At 39.7% G+C, this 19258-nt stretch overlaps 1 protein-coding gene across 4 annotated transcripts in view; it reads left to right on the top strand.

Annotated features, from left to right (window-relative positions):
• The window catches only part of LOC112557423 (protein split ends-like), a 45670-nt gene that overhangs the window by 18096 nt on the left and 8316 nt on the right, over positions 1 to 19258 (top strand). For all 4 annotated transcript variants that reach the window (XM_025227253.1, XM_025227252.1, XM_025227251.1 and 1 more), the window contains 10 exons: positions 3006 to 3269; positions 4305 to 4474; positions 5097 to 5208; positions 5454 to 5542; positions 6400 to 6548; positions 7050 to 7175; positions 7433 to 7660; positions 8084 to 8232; positions 8440 to 8568; positions 8969 to 19080. In XM_025227253.1, the coding sequence (XP_025083038.1) occupies positions 3006 to 3269; positions 4305 to 4474; positions 5097 to 5208; positions 5454 to 5542; positions 6400 to 6548; positions 7050 to 7175; positions 7433 to 7660; positions 8084 to 8232; positions 8440 to 8568; positions 8969 to 19080 (11528 nt within the window). The remainder of the gene's footprint in view (positions 1 to 3005; positions 3270 to 4304; positions 4475 to 5096; positions 5209 to 5453; positions 5543 to 6399; positions 6549 to 7049; positions 7176 to 7432; positions 7661 to 8083; positions 8233 to 8439; positions 8569 to 8968; positions 19081 to 19258) is intronic.

The raw sequence follows: 19258 nt of genomic DNA, 5'->3' as shown, positions 1-19258 counted from the left end.
AGGAAATGTCCTTTGTCCTCTCACTGCGAGTCTTATGTCTGTTTTTCTTTACCCTGTGGCTGTCTAATGTGTCAGAATATCACACAAGTATCAAAGGTGTTCAAGATGCAAAATGTTTTGTTGAAAGTGGCTCAAAATGCTTGCTCATTATGATAATGCTAATTCAACAGCCATCATGAATAAAAGTTTGATTGTGCTGAAAAAATTAAATCACGGAAATTGGCAAAAATGTGACCATCGTCACTTAATAATAAGACATATCAGCTTATGCAAATGTTCTAATTATGTGTAGTTCTTTTGGAAACATTCCTAATGTAAATTGTTAACCATCTCTGCATGCATATGTGCATTGTCTTTTGGGTGCTATTTTCCCAGAATCTACTCTGTCTGTGCCTGTAGGTGCATGCATATGTGCATATGGATGTATGTGAGAGCGATTGTGTGCCATGTTGTATTTTACCCTATTTTGCACAATTTCTTTTAAGTTCTTTGTTTTTTCTTCTGGGTCATTGAGGTCCATTTATAGACACCATTGTTCACCTGTGTCAGTGTATCTTGCCTTCATGAGGCTGTGTTGCATCGGTCACATTGAATTGTGTTGGCTCGTAAAAATGTATGCACTGATTGCTACCACTATCAGTGACATACTGCATTCTGAATTGCCATCTTTTCTTGCTCATAGCTTCAGTTACTCCCTAGGATAGCATTCTCTTTTGTCTAATGTCAAAGCTAGACCTTTCAAAGTATAGTAGTACACTGTCCTAAAAACATGTAATAAAGATGTGTAGCCAGCATCTGTGACATATACTATAGCAAAGAGTTAAGAAACTTCTAGCAGTCTTCATATTAATATACAAGATTTTGGTGAGAATACTTATCTAATGGCTGACAATCAGGATACTTTAAAGATGATATATATGTATGTTGTATCATAATAGGGATTCCATGTCTTTTGGAACCTTAATCCTGTCAGAATCCCAACATTGGCACTTTTTTCTTTAGGTGATGGGATGAGGTGGAGCTATTTTGATTTGACTGAGCATTGTACAGTAAAAAAGTGAAGTAACCATTTAATTCCATTAAGCACGATGTTCGAAACCTTATATATTATAAATGTAATCAATATAAATAATTTTTTATCTCATGTAATCATGATTTCACATTTCTTAGTAGATTAAGCTATTTTACCCTAATAGCTGCTTGGTTTGGTTCCTATATAAACACCATGGAGTTAGCACTTTAATGTTGGCAAGCACAGCACTGGTACGTGAGATAACAATGAAATGAAAATGCAGTTTTAACTGACAAGCAACATAAATACATAAAATTTCATTTTCTTTAGTGTTGGTAATACCATAATAATGAGGTACATATTCTTGGCAGCTGAAAAGTAGACATGCTTTCACTTGTTGGGTTTTGATTTAGGCATATTTGGGACTTAATAGGTTCATTTACCATTGTATCTGTGAAGGGTACCAAGTGCGAGCAGCTGTAGTCATCACACTATTGTAACTGTTTGTGCTATGATATGACTGATAAGCCAGTTTTAGCTGAAAAACCACCATGTGAAAAAAGCAACCTTGAAATTTCCATATCACCATATTTCTCTAACACACACACAAAAAGAGGGAACATGCAGCAAAGCATGTCAGGAGTTTATATAACCAGGAGTCAAAAACAGGACTGGCTGATGTTGAGAGCCAGTGGATAACCCTGGTGACATGTTTGTGTTCCTCTGTGCCTTATCCTTAAGATCTTAAATATTGCAAATGGTCTGCCTTGAGGTTAGTCGTAAAGCTTGCACCATATATTGCATCCTATCCAAATTATTTTTTCAGTTTTTTTGAAGTAGCATAGAAGTACAGTAAGATAGTGGAATTGTCTGTCTGCCTCACATCCCTTCTTTGGCTCATGCAAATTTTACAGGTGTCAGAGATGATTGAGTTTGACAATGCTAACTAATTTTAAATATTGGTAGGCATTACTTTTTTTTTAAGGAAATGTTGTCTAGGTTATGTTTGTAGCATTTTTAAAATGTTTACCTGGCTGATACATTATGGTAACCACTAATTTGATAAAAAAAAGTATATGTATTTATTTAATGTCAGTATTTTGTTTAAAACAATGTGGACATTTAAAATTCAGTTCAGTAGAATGTTGGAAACTGCATGGATTGAGTATATGCAGGTCATACACTGAAAAGATGAATGTTTTGAAAGGTTTATCTTATTTTTGTAAATAAAAGGTATACCATTTAGCTTCAAGCACATAAGTGGTGAAGAAACAAAGAGCGATCTTGATGAACAGAAAATTTCTTAAAGACTATACATATTTTGGAGATGGCAGTGGCTGATGTCAAATTAGGTGATGTCATAAGGATTAAGATAAGACTTTATTTATTCCAGAGGGCAGTTAGATGCAGCTCTGTATGAAAGCACACTAACAAAACAAAAATACCACAACACATTCATATCTGCTTCTCCAATGAGTCCAAACAGACTCTTATACAATCATGGTTGAGGCTTACATTTGATCTACATTTGCACGCAATAGCATTCAAAAGTCGCTTAGCTGAAACAAAGGACAGCCTCAATCTGTTGGTCCTGCATGCAGGTACAACATCAGTGGTATGATGAAACTCTCTTGACAGGACATGTTAAGGATAGCTAAGGGACAACTTGCAGAATAAAAATTTAACTTGGATGCCACTTATGTAACTGATGATGTTTTGAAGTCGAAAGTGGAGCATTTAAGTTCATTCAACTTTTCAGAAGTCTTTTACTTTATCCAAAAAATGTTCCTCTTACAACTTAGATGAAAGTTTGAGGAAAAGGTTACATCAACTATATACAAAATATATATGTTTTGCACTTTTTAGGAATCAAGCTACTACTGTGTGCCCACTGACTCATTTTTGTGAATGTAATTTGTATCAATTTTAATTCAAGTATATATTTTACTTAAAATTACCACATTAACATGTTTGGTGACTAACTTTGTTGCAGAAGCGGCTTTCACAGACATGGGTCTGAACGAGGTAATGGAGATGTGCCACGAACACAGGTGGAAACTGCAGAGAAGGAACGTTTTGACAGGTCGCGGAGTTCTCCAGAACAGTCCACCACCAGCAGCACGCGTAACAAAAAGTCTGTCTCTGTGTCTCGCTCTGTAAGCAGAAGCCGATCTCGTTCTCCAAGGTCAAGATCAGGGTCTTCAAGCAGTCGCACATATTCATCAGAGAGCAGCAAGTCACATTCTAAATCTCAGAGGTACCTGCAACAATTGATAAATTACTCTAAAACTCTGAACTGATACTTGTCCAAAGAAATTTCTGAGTCATCCTTCTTTCCCTTACTTTCTTCTGTAAACAACTCAACCATTCTCTTCTCCACCTCTGTCTGCAGCTTGGGTGTCATTCTAGATTAGTTCTGAATTTTCAGGATTAGCACCATTTGCCTCACCGCTGATGCAACTAAAACTCTAATCTGTGCCTTTGTGCTCTTGAGGATTTTATTGTAATTCTCTTTTAGCTGGAATTCACAAGTATCTTCTTGACAGACTTTAAAGGATCCAGAATAATGCTGCTTGCCTGATCTGCAGACCACCTGAACATATATGCATTATCATGGATCTTATAGCCTACAAACTTTTCACTTTAACTTACTCTGGTTTTTCTGGCACTGGTTCTCAGTACCTCTCTGAACTCACTCCCATCTATACGCCTGTATGACTTCTATACTCATCTCCTGACACAAAGATTCTTTGAGTCCTGCTTACAAAGATGTATGGATAGAGGTCTTTCTCTTACCAAACCCTATAAACTTGGAATGAATTACCCATCAGTCTTCATCACTCTTTTACCACCTGAACTTTACTTTTCAGAATGACAACTTCACTGTGATCCCGTCTTGACCATGATTGTGCATAACGCTTGTTTGTAATTTACTTTGTGTATGATTGGGTATCTGTTGTACAAGTGAGGATTGTCTGTTATATGCAAATATAGGTCTGTGGTTGCTGGTCATTCAGTCTGTATATTATTTATGAAAAGTGCTCTGAGCAAATCATTAGAAAAGCACTATATATATATATCCTCATTATTATTGAAACTAATTGTGTGGGTCCCATCCCCCTACCTGGCCAAAAAAAAAAAATCGTTTTGAAAGATCAGTTGTTCATATAAATAGTTTTTGTAATGAAGATTTAATAGTAATTTAGATTGGACACTCTTTTACTTTTACTTTGTGTTAAAGTTACTTTGATTAAATTGAGACTAATTATCAAAAGTTCCTGATAAATTTCAGCCATGAAAGCAGCCAAGGAAGTGGCCGACCACAGTCAGCTATAACTCTGAAGTCTACGGTGGCCAGTGAGATTAAAGATCCCAAAGCAGACAAAGCAAAAGATTATGATGATCCTCATGACAGAAGACCCCTTGGCATCTGTATCACTGGTCTTCCTGCACGATCAAGTGGTAGGTATTAATGTGTTTGGGATAAACTGTCTTCGTTCACTGCAGACGGGTTTTTTTTCTTTTGGTGGCAAGTAGATTTCTTCTTTTGCATTGACAAGCAAAGGAACTTTTTCATATTCATCCATCTATAAGTAGGGAAAACTTAGGACCACACATTCATTCCATGCATGCCTTATGCAGTGAAATAAAGTTTTCGTTAAGCTGTGGAGAAAGTAGGTGTGTAGAAAAATCTTGATGTGTAATGTGCAATGCTTGATGTAAATGTTACTTTGGAAATGCATAAATGCATTTGCTTATGAAGGTTGCAGAGAAAAATTATCAATTTAGAGATAGGACTTTATAAAATGTCCCCTATAGTTTTAGTTATGCTAAAAAACCAGATATCAGACAGTCATTAAGGAAAATTTAGTATTTATTTTCATGTCTAACATCCAACACATTTGTGATATTTAGAAACTTTCAGAGTAAACATGTACCATTGCAATTAAAATAAGTTACTTTCTGAAAAAAAGACTTTCTAAAGAAGTATGAGGGTGCGATCCATTTATTAAATATTACCATTTTTGTAAAGAAATGCATTATGCTACAGTTCTGTGTAACTGGCTCTTTGCTTCAAATACAGATTCAAGTCTTCGAGATGGCTTGTTTCATGAGTATAAGAAACATGGAAAAGTGACATCGGTTCAGATCATAACAGAAAATGGGGACAGATACGCTGTTGTGAGCTTCAGAAAGTGAGTCTCTATTTTGAATTTTTGGAGTTGATTTTGTAGGTTAAAAACTTCACTTTATAAGATGTAATGAAGATAAAGTAGTTTTTTAATTACACGCATTTGGCAATAAGTACAGTAAAGAAATTTGTTGTTCACTGGTGGTAGCCATCCTTCTTGTTTAGCATCCACTGCCCTTTAACAAATTTTGCCTGCTAGTTCCTTACCATCAGCTATTGATTTTCCCCTCTGTGTGCTATTTTTACCAGACCCGAGGATGCTGCCAAGGCTTTGGAAGCATCACAAGGGAAATTCTTTTTTGGCACTAAAATAAAAGTCTCATCTCATGAGGGTGTCAGTAAGTATAGACAATTTTCTTTTCCACTTGTAAGTTTGTTACTTACATTAACTAATGTAATTTTCGTTGAGCTGAAAGAATAAGATAATGATATGTCAAGGCTACACCTTTTAAATTTTAGGTCAGTGTGTACTGATCAATGTTTGTGTTCTATTGGTAATACCAATAGCGAGAACAGTCTTTGCCATAGGACAGTTTTAGGTGTTTTGAGAAATTGAATAGCAACAATGTTCTTGACAAATTTAAGAAAAGTACTATTTTTTGTTTCAACCGTGATCAGCAAGACTTTATCCTGTCTTGAAAAACTAGGAATATGTAGCAGATAATTTGTTTCTTTATTCATATTTACTTTCAGAATACTCATCTTTACCTTTAGGAATATGACAATATTAACATTGACAAAAATTAGTAATGTAGTAAGGAAAGATATTTTTAAGAGCCAAAAAAAGCACAAGTTTTGGCACAGAGTTTCACAGTTTTTTAAGCATCAAGGCTATGAACATGCCATACTTCTTTGCAAAGAGATGGATGGTGTTAAGCTTAGCTGTAGTGACTAAGTATACAACTTTATCATCAAATAGAGAAATTAGAAATTTATTCACTGGTAGTTGCAATATTAACCAGCGCAATACTTTTGTTCTGCCATATTGATCCATATAAGATTGCTGCATTGTGTAAACCATAGCATGCAGCATTTTTTGTGCTCTGTGTAAAGAAATAAGATCAGTTTAAGAATAATGCTTAAAACAACAGTCATATGGTGTTTTTCATCAAAGGTTTTGACTGCTGGTTGTGTTGCATACTGAGACAAAAGGAGATATATTGAAGAAATATTTTTTTTATATATTTACAAACAGAAGTGGAAGATGGTGACATTCGAACTAATGAGACAGACATGGATGAATATCACCCTAAAGCCACACGCACACTGTTTGTAGGCAATCTTGAAAAGGACACAACAGTACAAGATCTTCTTGATAAATTTAGTGTTTTTGGTGAAATTATTGTGAGTATACACATATTTTATCTGCCTCTTTTATATAATACTGCCAGTAGTCATATTGCACATGTGCATCCCAGTCTCTTCATGTTTTTTTTTTTTTTTGGTCTTTGGTAGTTCTCATGAATATCTTTGGGAATAAGACCAGATTAAAATACTTATAGTTGAACAGAAGCAGAACTTTTTTCTTATTTTTTTAACTGAGCATAGACACCAGTGGGAATCATAGTTATCGATCACACAAAGCGAGGAAGAAGGGGTATTGGCAAAGTTTAAAGAAACAACAGCACACTATGTCCAAGACAAAAAATGCATTTTGCCATAAAATTGAGAGTGTACATGTAAATAAATTTGTTTTTCATATTTGTGGTTGGGAAGTAGTATTATGCTGCATTTCTTGAGACAGGATGTAGGACCTAAAAAGTATTCAAAAATTTTCAGATAATTATAATGTTTAGTAGTTTTGCCAGATCTGCTGACTTGCTGCATGTGCTTGTGTACCTGTAGGATGTTGACATCAAGCGACAGGGTGCAGCATCTGCTTATGCCTTTGTGCAATACACTGATATTGTTAGTGTTGTACGTGCACTGCGGGAAATGGAAGGAGAACATATTGGAGCCAACAAAATTAAGGTTAGAAGGCCCATTTGCTTTTAGTATTATTTAATATCATGAAGAAATGCAGATGGTGTGGAATGAAAGTAAGGTGTGAGCTATTTTGTGTTATCATTATTGCTATGAGACCTTTAATTTTTGGATATTGAAGGGAAATGCAACACAAAGTAACTGAAACTGATCCTTGTTTTGGTAGATTTTCATTAATAAGCCTGTGTTCAGTAAATGTAGTGCTACTCCACCTCGTAGATTTATAATGTGTCTTTCGTTTACAGCTTGGATTTGGCAAGAGCATGCCAACAAACTGTGTTTGGATTGACAATGTGGCTGAGATACTGCATGAAAAATTCCTTTTTCGTGTATTTAGAAGATATGGAGAGATAACATACCTTTTCATAGATCGGTCAAAATGGCGAGCCCTAGTTTTCTTCACAAATCTTGATGATTCTCAGTACGCTGTGTCTGAGATGAGAAACAGAACACTTGGCAAAAAGAAGATCATGGTAAGAGAAAGTTCCATTGCAGGAAAAGAAATTTAATTATGTTTTTTTAACATGAGGGAGAGAGTGAGTTCTTAAATATGTTTACCTTGGTGAGAGTGATTTGGGTTGGACCTTGATGAATGAGAAATTTGTACAAATTTGACAGATCTATTTAGCATTCAACAATCACTAAGGCTATATTCTTTGTATTACATTTTTCCTTTTTTTCATGGTGTTCAGTGTAAGTATAGAAAATTCAACTCCTTTTTTAGATATTGGCTGGCTAGTGTACAGTGTACAGCCAAGTTTGGCTAGTCAGATTACCGATTTCTTGAGTGATTAGCATAGTTAGCTTGATTTTAATTTGAATCTCAGAAGTTACCCAAACATATTTTGGAGAGCATCAATGGATTGCAAGAGAAAATTTGGTCTTTTTCATTGCAGATTGACTTTGCTAGCCGTGAATGCCAGAACAACTTTTTGGACAAAATGGAGAAAACTGGGCAACTAAGATCAGCTGACAGACCAGATGAAAGAGGCTTGCATAAATTCCGACAACGTAGCTTTGAGTTTCAGGAGGGATTTTCCGATGAGTGAGTACTTTCTTGGGATTATCCTGATAGTTAAAAATAACTCTGGGCATTACTGTGAGTGAATCTTTTGTAGATGAACAGGAGAAAGGAGTAGAGATGGTAGGGTGAAGAAAGCATAAATGCACAGGAGTATATTAATGTTTTAAGATTCATCAAAACATGTGGTGATGTTTTTTTCTCGATTCTGACTCAAGTATTTTATTGCAGAAACCGTTCTCGAGTTGCAACATCTAACAACCAAGGTACAACTTATTCCAGAAATAGAAGCCGTGGCAGAAGTAGGAACTATGAAGATGGGTCATTTCAAGAGGACTTCTCACCTGCCCGCAGAAGCAGGTAGCTAGAAATTTGCACTGTCAGAAGTTTAACAGAAGTGTTTTCATACTTCTTGCATGCAATATAATTAGTAATTTTCAGCTTGTTGTATGTACCGTTGAAGATGTTGACACAAATATTCAAGTGTTCTATGTGATGCTTAGTTTGAGAAGAAATTGAATAAGCAATAAGCAGAACAACTAAAACATTTTTAGTAGATTTTAAAGGTTTAATAAATATTAAGTGCTTAATATTACTTCGTGAAAAATAAGTTCTGTTTATATGCCACGAATTTATGAAAGAAAGAAGAGTTATACAGAATAATGGGTGAAGTATGGATATGTAATATGCATGTTATATTCATGTGTATAAAACAGAACAAGACACATCCTTATTTTTGTAAATGTGTTTCTGATTTCAGTCGCCAGTCATCTGACTTTAGCCAGTCCGGTGCATTTTTCAAGAATGTGGATGACTATGAACAGGAGCTACGCGAGTATGGTCATAGCCAGCGAGAAAGACGTGAACGAGGAAGCTCACCACGCCGTGGTGGAGATGATTCCCACCAATCCTTTGAAGATCGTTCCCACAGATCATCACGAGAAGTTTCACTGGACCGCTACGATGGAAAAGAACGACAAGTGGATATTTATTCTGTGACTCGTAGTTCCAGCCCTGGAAGTGAACACAACTCTTACCGTTCAGAACGCTTTGTGACACGCATGGTAGAGGAGAAAGGTTATAGAGACAAGTATGATAAGGATAAAGATGACAAAATTGTGGACAGACTGAGTAGTACTGATGCTGGGGAGATTCGTGGCAGACGATCGCCAGTGTTCACAGATGGTGGCCATGGTAACATTGTTGGTTTTGACAATGACTTGGGTTCCATGACTCCTCCTACACCCACTCAGGAAGAAGAACCTGTCTACAGAAACTACTATACGAGGGAGAAAGACAATGATAATGACTACACCCCCACATACTCTGTGATAGAATCCAAACCAAAGCTCAAAAGTGTGTGGGTCAATCAGGCTGCAACTGCTGCAGCCTCATCTTCATCATCAAAGGTTGTTTCTGAAGTGAGTTTGCCAGAGAAGTCCAATGTGCGAAAACGTATCCATGAAGATTCAGCAACTAACAAGAGGAAGTCGGATCAGGGTTTGAGTGTTGGAACCCTAACACTGAAACTCACTCCAGCAGAACGCCAACGCCAGCAAAAGACTGATCGTAAACAGCATCGTCGTTTAGGTAGTAGCAAAGGACTAAACAAGCCTGTGAAATCAGATAAACTTCGGCTTAAAGGGTTGGAGGGAACACTTAGCAGCCCTGGTTCCTCTGGAAGTCATCCAGAGTCAGAAAATGGCTCTGTAAGTGAAGCTGACCTACTTAACCTCCAGCGCAAGAAACAGGCCTTGCTAGACAAACTGGAACAGTTAGAAGAGGGAGTTCTCCCAAGTGACATTGGTGTTGATGATGATGCCAATATTGGCAACTTTGGCACCAGCATATGTGGCACCACCAAGTCTGTAGCTGTGAGAGAAGCCATTGAACAAGGTGATGCTGCTTCTATGGAAGAACTGATGAAAACGATTGATTCCAAGCAGAGTTGCCGTAAACAGATGGAGCAAATTGCCAGAATGGAGTCACGGCTGAAAGAAAAACACCGTGAAAAACTAAATGCTTTGAAAGCAAGTGAAGGACGATCAGGTGGTGGTGAATTGGACAAACCTAATGTTGGCGGAGATTCTGTGTTGGACACCACTTCCAATGGTCCATCTGATAGTAAACGCAGGAAAGTAGGTTTGCAGGATGTGACCGGGGATGTATCTTCATCTGTGCACAAGCATCCTTTCCGTAAAGATGGCAGTGGGAGTGTCAGTGATTTGTATGTTGATGAAAATAGAACTTTCAACAAAGACAAGGATAGCCGAAATGTGTTGCTAGAAACATCCAGTGGTTGTGGTAACAATCTGTCAAGTCGAAAGCCATCTTTGGAGGCAGAAAGTGCTGATTCTAAAGACTTCATTTCTTCTGCAAAGGAGGTGATCAAGCCTTTGAAGAATGCGAGTGAAAGTACTTCTGTTTCTGACAGCTTTCAGAAGAGATTGGAGAGTACAACCGGATATAATAGCAGGGTGTCTACAACAGTGTCAGATCGTGAAAAACTTAAAAAAGGGGTGAAGCCTTTCCTGACAAACTCCTCTGGAGTGTTTATTGCAGAAAAAAGACCATGGAGCCCAAAATTCAGACCAAGTCCTGAGGCTGAGGCTTGTTTCAGTCCTGCAGTAAGTGAGGACCCTCCAGATGTGGAGTCCAATAACTCTGAAAGTTTGACAGAAAAAAGTTCACCTAAGCCTTCCTCTCCTTTGAATGATTGGCAACAGCAAGCTCCTTTGTCCCCTTCAAGTAAAGAGCTGAGTGATGATGAAAGTAGCAGGCTTGGTATAAAACCAGATGAGCCAGGTCTTTTATCTTTGATGGATGTTGATGACAGCTTGTCTGATACCAGTGAAGATGAAATGTCTAAATCTGGTGAGCCATCACTGGAAGATCGGATTCGCATGGTAGATGAGATCATGCAACTAACCACAATGAACAAAGCATCAGATCTCTCTCTTCTTCCTTCCCCAACAGTAGGGGGCTCAGGCTTATCAGGTTCAGCAAGCAGTCTTTCGTCTTCTCTTTATTCTAAATTCCGAATAAGAAAACGTTTGGACACGGAGACGTCGGGCCAAGGCTGCTTAGTTCCAGAGCGCAAATCTGAGCCGTCTGTGATAGTTCAGCAGTTGCTGTCCAAGCCAAGCATTCTGGATCAAGATTTTCAACGCTTGGGCCAGCTGAACATGAAGGAAGATTCTCCCTTGCCACAAGACATAACAGGCAGGCCAATGTTATCAATGCACACAAAAGCAGCCGTGAAGGAGATGCCTACATTTCCTGGAATTAGCCTGTCTGGCAGAGCCTTATCTGCCATTTCAGACAGTTCTATCATCACATCTTCTGCAGTTTTTCACCCACCTGTAACCACGTCTGCATCAATGAATCTACCAACTACCACCACTACCACAACGGCAGGTCAACAGATGATGATGGTGACAACTTCAAGTCCTCACCACTCACACCATTCACCTGGTCTTGGTAGCCTGGGAGTGCCAGGAGGCAGCCCAAACCTCGGAGCTGCTTCACCACGCCATCCAGTGCTGACACACATCACATACACAGGTGTGGGTGGCATGCGGTCTCCATATGCTGCAGGAAATGGACTGCCTGATGTGGCTGCGCCATCTTCACAGTTGCATATTGGTGAGCAGGGCACCTTTGTGGCAACCTCACAAGACAGATGTTTCATGGCACCAAGTCTAATGTACAGCAGCTTGCAAGATGGTCCCAAAATCCTATCTTTTGAGAATCAGAATCTACGGACTCAAGGTCAGACTGTATCAGCCATTCCTATTGCATTCTCTAGTAACCACCAGGCTTCTGATAGTCAGGGGTTACCTTTAAGTTTGGAACAGACATTGCCCTCACTTAGGCCTGAGAATGCTTGGTATCCCAATGGAAGCAGGAGCCCACGGGTAGTAGAACCAGTATCTGTCAATACACATTCCCCTGCAGCTGCAGCTAACAATCCCACTTCAGGTGCCTCCCTGTTACCTAAAAAAGAGACTCTGGTTACAACCCATTCAGTGGTTTCAACAGTTTGTTCAAGACCACTTGCAAGCCTGGGTAAACCTGGAGATCATCTGCATGCAGCTGAACCAAGCATGTCAAGGTTATCACCTGTGCCATCAGGGCTTGTACAAGAGCAGAAAGGCCAGGAAATTGACACAGCATCTGTTAAAAATGCAGAGAAGGACTCTGCAAGTAATAAACACTGGGATGGTGTGTTCCAGATGATGGAGGAGTTTGAAATGACACGGAAGCAGCCTCCACTTACAAATGCATCTTTGGTCAGTCCATCCTCAGGGCCATATCAGTCTGTGATCTTATCCACACCCACTACCTCTTCTACATCACCTACAACTTCATTGTCCTCTGCCACTATTACCACCACCACCACTACAACAACCACCATTTTCGCAACTTCCTCCACTGCCACAACAGTCACTACTCCTACAACTTCTGCTGCTAATAGCACATTGAGCAGGTCAAGGCCAGAGACTGAGAAATCAAACAAGACTATGAAGGGAACAAATCACAGCAAATCTGTAGATCAGAGTGTGAAACATGATCCCCTCTTTGCACCTGATATCAAGCCAGAGGCAGTGGCAGTAAAGTCAGATTCAAAACAACAGCCATTAAAAGAAAAAAGTAATGATGCTTCTGATAAAAATTCAGTTCATTCAGACTCCTCGAACAAAGATTTAGAGACAAAAGAAAAGAAATCCTCTCATGCCAAGACATCATCATCCAATTCTCACACAGAAAGGAAAGTGACAAAATCTTCATCAAAAGATGAGAAGAAAGAAAGTGAACGCAGGCAAGATTACCATTCCAGCCAAAAGGCTCTTGAGAAGGTTCGGCCGGAGTCGGGTTCCAAAAACCGAAGCAAAGAAGGGGAAACCCACACTAGAGGGAAAGAGAGTGATTCTTACAATAAAACCAAGGATGCTGACAATGGCAGCAAAAACAAGGAAACTGCTGACACACACTCAAAGATTAAGGACTCTGATATTTCTGTGAAAAATAAAGATGGTGACTCTCATGTAAAAAGTAAAGACAAGAAAGATGCACACAATAAATATAAAGAAAAGGAAACTGATGCCCATGTAAAGGGAGAAAGTAGAGATGTGGATTCAGTTAAATTAAAAGATAATGAACAATCTACCAAAGCCAAGGGCAAGGAGTCTCATGGGAAGAGCTCTGACCTTGCAGAATCCCAAGCAAAAAACAAAGAAAAAGATGTGGCAGATAAAGGCAAAGATGGAGAGTGTCATCGAAAGGGCAGTGAATTAGATGGTCATAAATCAAAATCTAAGCATAGGGAAGAAGGCAAGAAAGAAGTTTTAAAAGACCTTAGTGGTGAGGTAGAGGGCAAAAATAAACTTCGTGAACTTAGTGTGGAGAGTGAAGTGAAAAATAAGTCAAAGGACAGACATGATGCAAACAAGAGAGAAAAGAAAGAAAAAGATGATTCTTTTGTCAGGAAAGTTAGCTCTGAAAAAAAGGTGCTAGAGAAGGGAGAGGCTACCAAAGATGAGAAGAAAAACCTTGGTAAACAAGATGAAAAGAAGGCAGAAGAAAAGGACAAAAAGGACAAGAAAATAAGTGAGATCCATGAAAAGGAAAAAGAGAGAAACAAATCAAGAGACAAGCACGACAATAAACATGAAGCAAAACCCAAAGCTGAAAACCCCGAAGCAAAGAAGGAGAAGTTAAACACCCCTAAAGATCAGAAAGTGCAAGCAGATGATCAAAAACAGTGTAGCACTTCAACTAAAGCTGCCTCCTTTAAATCTAACAAAGAAGGCAAAGACTCCAAATCCAGCAAAAATAAAGATGAGAAAACTGGGCTTTCTAAAAACACTTCTAAAAGTAAAAGCAAGGATAAGGAAAAAAAAGAGAAGGAAGAGGAAGATAAAGATAAAGAAAAGGAGAAAGAAAAAGAAAGGGATAGAGAAAAGGAGAGACAGAAAAAAGAGAAAGAAAAAGAAAAGCAGAGGAAAGATGCTAAAGAAAAGAAAAAGGAAAGTGAATTAGCCAAGTCCAAAAAGAAGCCACCAGAAGAGATAGATGACTTTCCATATCACATGCTTGAAGAGCCTGTCTATACATCCATGTATGACACCATTAAGCGACGGTCTTGTAACAAAGTGCAGCAGGTCAAGGAGGTGTCAGAAGATACACGGAAAAAGCTTACACAGTTAAAGTCACGTCGGGGCTCAGCTAAGAAGAGCAAGTCATCCAGATCAATTCTTGAGGACAGCTCTTCAGAAGAAAGTGACCAAGAAAATTTGTCGCTAGATTCAGACTCTCATAGCTCAGATTCTGGCTCTAGAATTGAAATAAAACCCAAACAAAATCAGAAGCAACAGCCTCCTCTGCCATCAGCAGCAAAGAAGAAGCGAGCTTTTGTATTGTCTTCTTCATCTGATGATGATGATGTTGAGGAAGATGAAGAGGCTTTGTTAAGAATCTCCAAAGCAAAACCAAAATCATCACAGGAGAAAAAGTTCCGTCAGATTTTTGATTCGTCTTCAGACTCTGAAGAAGACAATGGGAAAAAGAGTTCGCCCGAGAGACCACCATCCAAGCCAAAAGTGGCAGCAAAACCAGACAAGAAAGTCAAGCCAAAGAAGCCACCGAAAAAGAGCAAGTCTATTGAAGAGTCTAATGATTCTGATTCTCCTGACCTACATATCCTTACTAAACCCACTGTCACTGCATTCTCAATTACTTCAGATATCAGCATGACCGAAGACACCAATGATGAAGTGGAGAAAATGGATGCTGAACCCTCGAAAAAGACCAAAAGAAAGAAGAAGGTAGATGAAAAGCAGATTGTCAAACAGAAAAAGACAGATGAAGTTCCAGCCAAGAAGCAAAAGCTATCCCAGAGTAAGGACAACCTTACTGAGAAAAAAGAAAAGCTATCCGACAAGAAAAACAAAGGTTCTGAGAAAGAGAAGAAAGAAAAAGCAGCTGTTGTAAAAAATGAGAATAAGAATTCCATTGCTGACGAAGAGAACAGCATGCTTGTATCAACATCAGAAAACAGTGGACATCAGAGCAGCAATATCTCTGTAGAAGAAGGAATAAAAGACAAATTGGTTGAAGAAGAAGACAAAAATAAGAAAAAGGAGGGAGGAGCCAAGCTGAAGAGTGTTGATAATGATGTTCCAAATCAGGAGAATATGGTCATGCAGACTAAGTCTAAATCAGAGAAGGAGAAGACAGTGATCAAGAAAAAGAAGCCAAGGGTAGACAGCCATAAACCTGGACTAGACAACACCTCACTCAGCAGGGCTGACAGTGAGAAAGAGCTGCCACATGCTGTCTCAAGACAAGAAGTTGTGGAAGAGCCTGTAATTAAGGAAGTGGTAAAGGCAGAGAAAGGTACCAAATCCATTAAAACAGAAAAGGAAAAGAAAAAGCCTCGTCAGAAAGATGGAAAGTCTAGCAAAACTGATATGCCAGAAAATGAAGGAAGCAAACCACCCACTCAAAAAATGGCTGCTGCTACTTCTGCCAGCGAAGTTAAGATGTCGCCACAAACAGCTGGCAAGAAGCCAGTGACAGAAACTGCTGTACCTGAATCAAAGAAAGATGGTACAAAATTGGATAAAGAAAAGAAAGAGAAGAAAGGTAAAAAGAAAGGGCAGAATAAGACTGATCTACACACAGGTGCATCATCATCTTTACTGGCAAAGGAAGCTCAGCGTGAACCTATACTGCAAACTCTAGCAGAGGACATGGAAAGAGAAGAGCAACAAAATCTTAAAGAAATAGTGGAGGATAAGATGTCAGAAGCATCACCTGAGAACTCTAGCATTGATGATACTGGAAAGTGTAAAGCCAAGAGGAAAAAGAAGAAAAAGAAGGAAGTCACTGAAAAGAGTCATCCTATAATTGGTTTTGAACCATGCTTACTGGAAGCAGAACAAACCAAAGAACCTGAACCAGAGGTGGACTCAGAACCAGCAGCTCCAGAACACATGGAACCTGAAGACGAATTTGTCAGTTTTTGGGGTCATCCTGCACCTGTGCTTCCAAAGAAGAGAGACAGTGTTCCTAAGCTTGAGGACTCCAGAGAGAAGGATGATAAAGAAAAGGACAAGAAACAGTCAAAGGATCAGTCAAATGATTCTGTGCAAACAGGTCCATCAGTCTCAGATGACGGTACTCTTGCAGATGGAAAAGATGCTGCTGATAACAATTCTGTTCCAATTGCAGAGGAAGATAAACCAAAACCAGCTTCATGGGATGCACCAGTATTTCCAAAAGATACAGAGTCGGCACCAGCATTGACTGCCAGTGATTCCTCTATTGACCAAAAGCCCAAACCACTGATTGATATACCAGAATATGCCTTCAAAGCAGAACTGGATGAATTAGGAGAGAAGTCCGACATTGACAGTTTGAATACTGACAAGATTCAGAATGCTGGAGAGAAGGGCGTAAAAAAGAAAATGAAAAAGAAAAAAGAAAAATCTGAAAGAAAAAGTTCCAAAGAAATTGATCCTCTTGCTGCTGTGGAATCAAGCCTTGAGGCAACCAATGCACTGAGGGATGAAACTGTGCTCTTGCAAGATGTGATTGACAAGAAAGCTATTTTCCCAGACAGACGGTACTCTTTTGAGGATGAGATCCTAAAGGATTCCTCTCCTCTTTTTTCAGAGGCTAGAACTAACAGGGACACCCATTCACCCCATCTCACACAAGACTCCAAGCTACCTACAGTTCTAAAGCTAGAAGCAAAATCTGCAGTTGTAAACAAAAAGGAACCTACAGGGCCTTCTGTCTCCAAACCTCAGGTACCTGAGCCAGCTGTTGTAGACAGTAGTGTGGATGTTGTTACCAAGACAGAAAATAGTGAAACAAAAGTTATTTCTGAAATCGATAATGCTGAGAAAGCAGCCAGCACCATTACAGACACCCTACAATCGGCTCAGAAGCAGATCGAAGATGGGGAGGGCACATTGGTATCACCATTGGAAAGAGATGAGCTAGCCATGCAGGCAGCTTCGGATGAAGCAGCCCGTGCCGTAGAGTGCCTCCTTGGTTTTGAAGAAGAAAGCCAGTACACATACGGTGTTGGAGAAAATATCCAGATGGCTGGAATACCTTCAGAAGTCTCTGAAGTTATGAACACTGGAGCCACCTTAACATCTCCTGCAGCAGCAACCCTGCTGGACCCAACCTCCATCCAGAGCAAGCCAGAGACATCAGAATCTGAAATCCCAGAGGCATCTGAGGCACCTCATAATTCTTCACAACCAGATGCACAGGAAGAGTCCCTTTCTGTCACAGAACATCAGGAAGTCCCACAAGAAGCTGAAACACATCCAGAAGTGACCCCAGAAACTAGCAAAAAAGGGCAGCGCAGAGCTAAGAGGCAAAATAAACCCAAAGCTGCAAAGGAACCTCCCCATAAAGAGGACTTAAATATCCCATCCCAATACCAGCAGGATATGCCTATAAATGACAGCAAGGCTTACACATCTGGCGAGTCTGCAGCAGTCCATGTCTTTGGTGAGTCTGCAGCAGTCCATGTCTTTGGTGAATCTAACTTACCGCCAGAACCTGATTTACCACGAATAGATGGATCTGAGACAAGAAAGAACCCTATTGATGCCTATGATTTTGATGCACAAATGGATGAAGAGGAGACTGGATTAGTTGTAGAATCAGCAGTCAGTAGCTTCCATTGCACTGCTCAAGAAGACCAGCCTCAGATTATGAAGAGTCCACGTCGCCGCAACAATTCTTCTCGGGGGAGAGGAAGGCGAGGGCGAGGAGGTGTGATCAGAGAAGTATTGGAGAAAATGAACAAATCAAACCAACCACCTCCATCCCCAGTGGCTGATTTGCAGCCTCAGGCACCAGTTCCTATTGCTGCCTCAGGACCTGTCATACCTCCTTGGCAGCAGAGCATTGTGAAAGATGATTTAGCCAGTCCAGAGTCGAAAACTGATTTAGACTCTTCTTATGGTGAGGCTGAGTTGGTAATAAATCTTGAAGACCAGGTTACACCAACCAGCATGGATGATCGAAGTGGTAAAAACCAATTTCAGTTTGGGTCTGATTCTGAGGATAAATCTCCTGCACAGCAGAACTCTGCATCAGTCACAAGTCCATACAAGTCACAGCGATCTACTCGTACTCGCAAGCCCACAGATTACATAGCTATGGACAGAGGACTAGGAATGAATATACCATCTCCACGCAGTTCAAGGTCGGGGTCTTCACCACGAGGAGCTAGAGGTGGCCAGTCACCAAAGAATCCACCAGCTTCTAGAGGACGTGGCTCACCCAAAATGACAGAGTTCAGCTCACCAGTGGTTAAGCTTGAAAAATTAGAGATGGGAAGAGGCAAACGAAGAGAGGATGCACTGCACAAAGGCCGTTCAGGAGGAAGGGAAAGTGAAGGGATTGATATTGTACACACTAGTTTTGAAGATTGGAAGGCATCCAACATGTTGTCATCTACCAAGCCTATATCCAAAGAGAATATATACGAGTTTGAAGATAGTGAACAAGAACAAAGACCTGAACCAAGCCCTATCTTGCGTCTTGTGCGTGGTAGGAACAAGCGCATATCAGAATCTAACGAGCCACTGGCTGCTAGGACCCAGGAATCTTTTCAGGGCCCACCAACCCATCTCCATCAACGTGCACAGGCACCAGAGTTGGGATTTAAGGACCTTCAAGAAGAACAAGCGCAAGGCTCAGATGATTCCTCATCTTCAATGAGCAATGTTGACAAGATAATTGATGCAGTTTCCAAAGGCATCTTTGATTGTGGGGACAGGAAGCAGGAAACAGAGACACCTGCAAGCATTGTCTCCAAACCTTCAACATCAGTTATGGGTAAGTGTACATGCTTGTGTTTGGTGGAGCAGCAAGGAGTGTGTCTTTGTGTCAGTGTAGGAGAGGACAAAAAGATTAGGTTGGGAGTGACATAATATGTCTTGTTGGTGTTTAAATTGTGTCAGCTAGTTTTTTTGGACATATGAACAGACATTTAAAGTCTAGTAAAAGCATAGAA

This window comes from Pomacea canaliculata, linkage group LG2 (genome assembly GCF_003073045.1).
Source record: "Pomacea canaliculata isolate SZHN2017 linkage group LG2, ASM307304v1, whole genome shotgun sequence".
Classification (NCBI taxonomy): Eukaryota; Metazoa; Mollusca; class Gastropoda; order Architaenioglossa; family Ampullariidae; genus Pomacea; species Pomacea canaliculata.
Note: the sequence above shows the minus strand (reverse complement) of the source record. Positions and strands in the feature narration are given on the sequence as shown.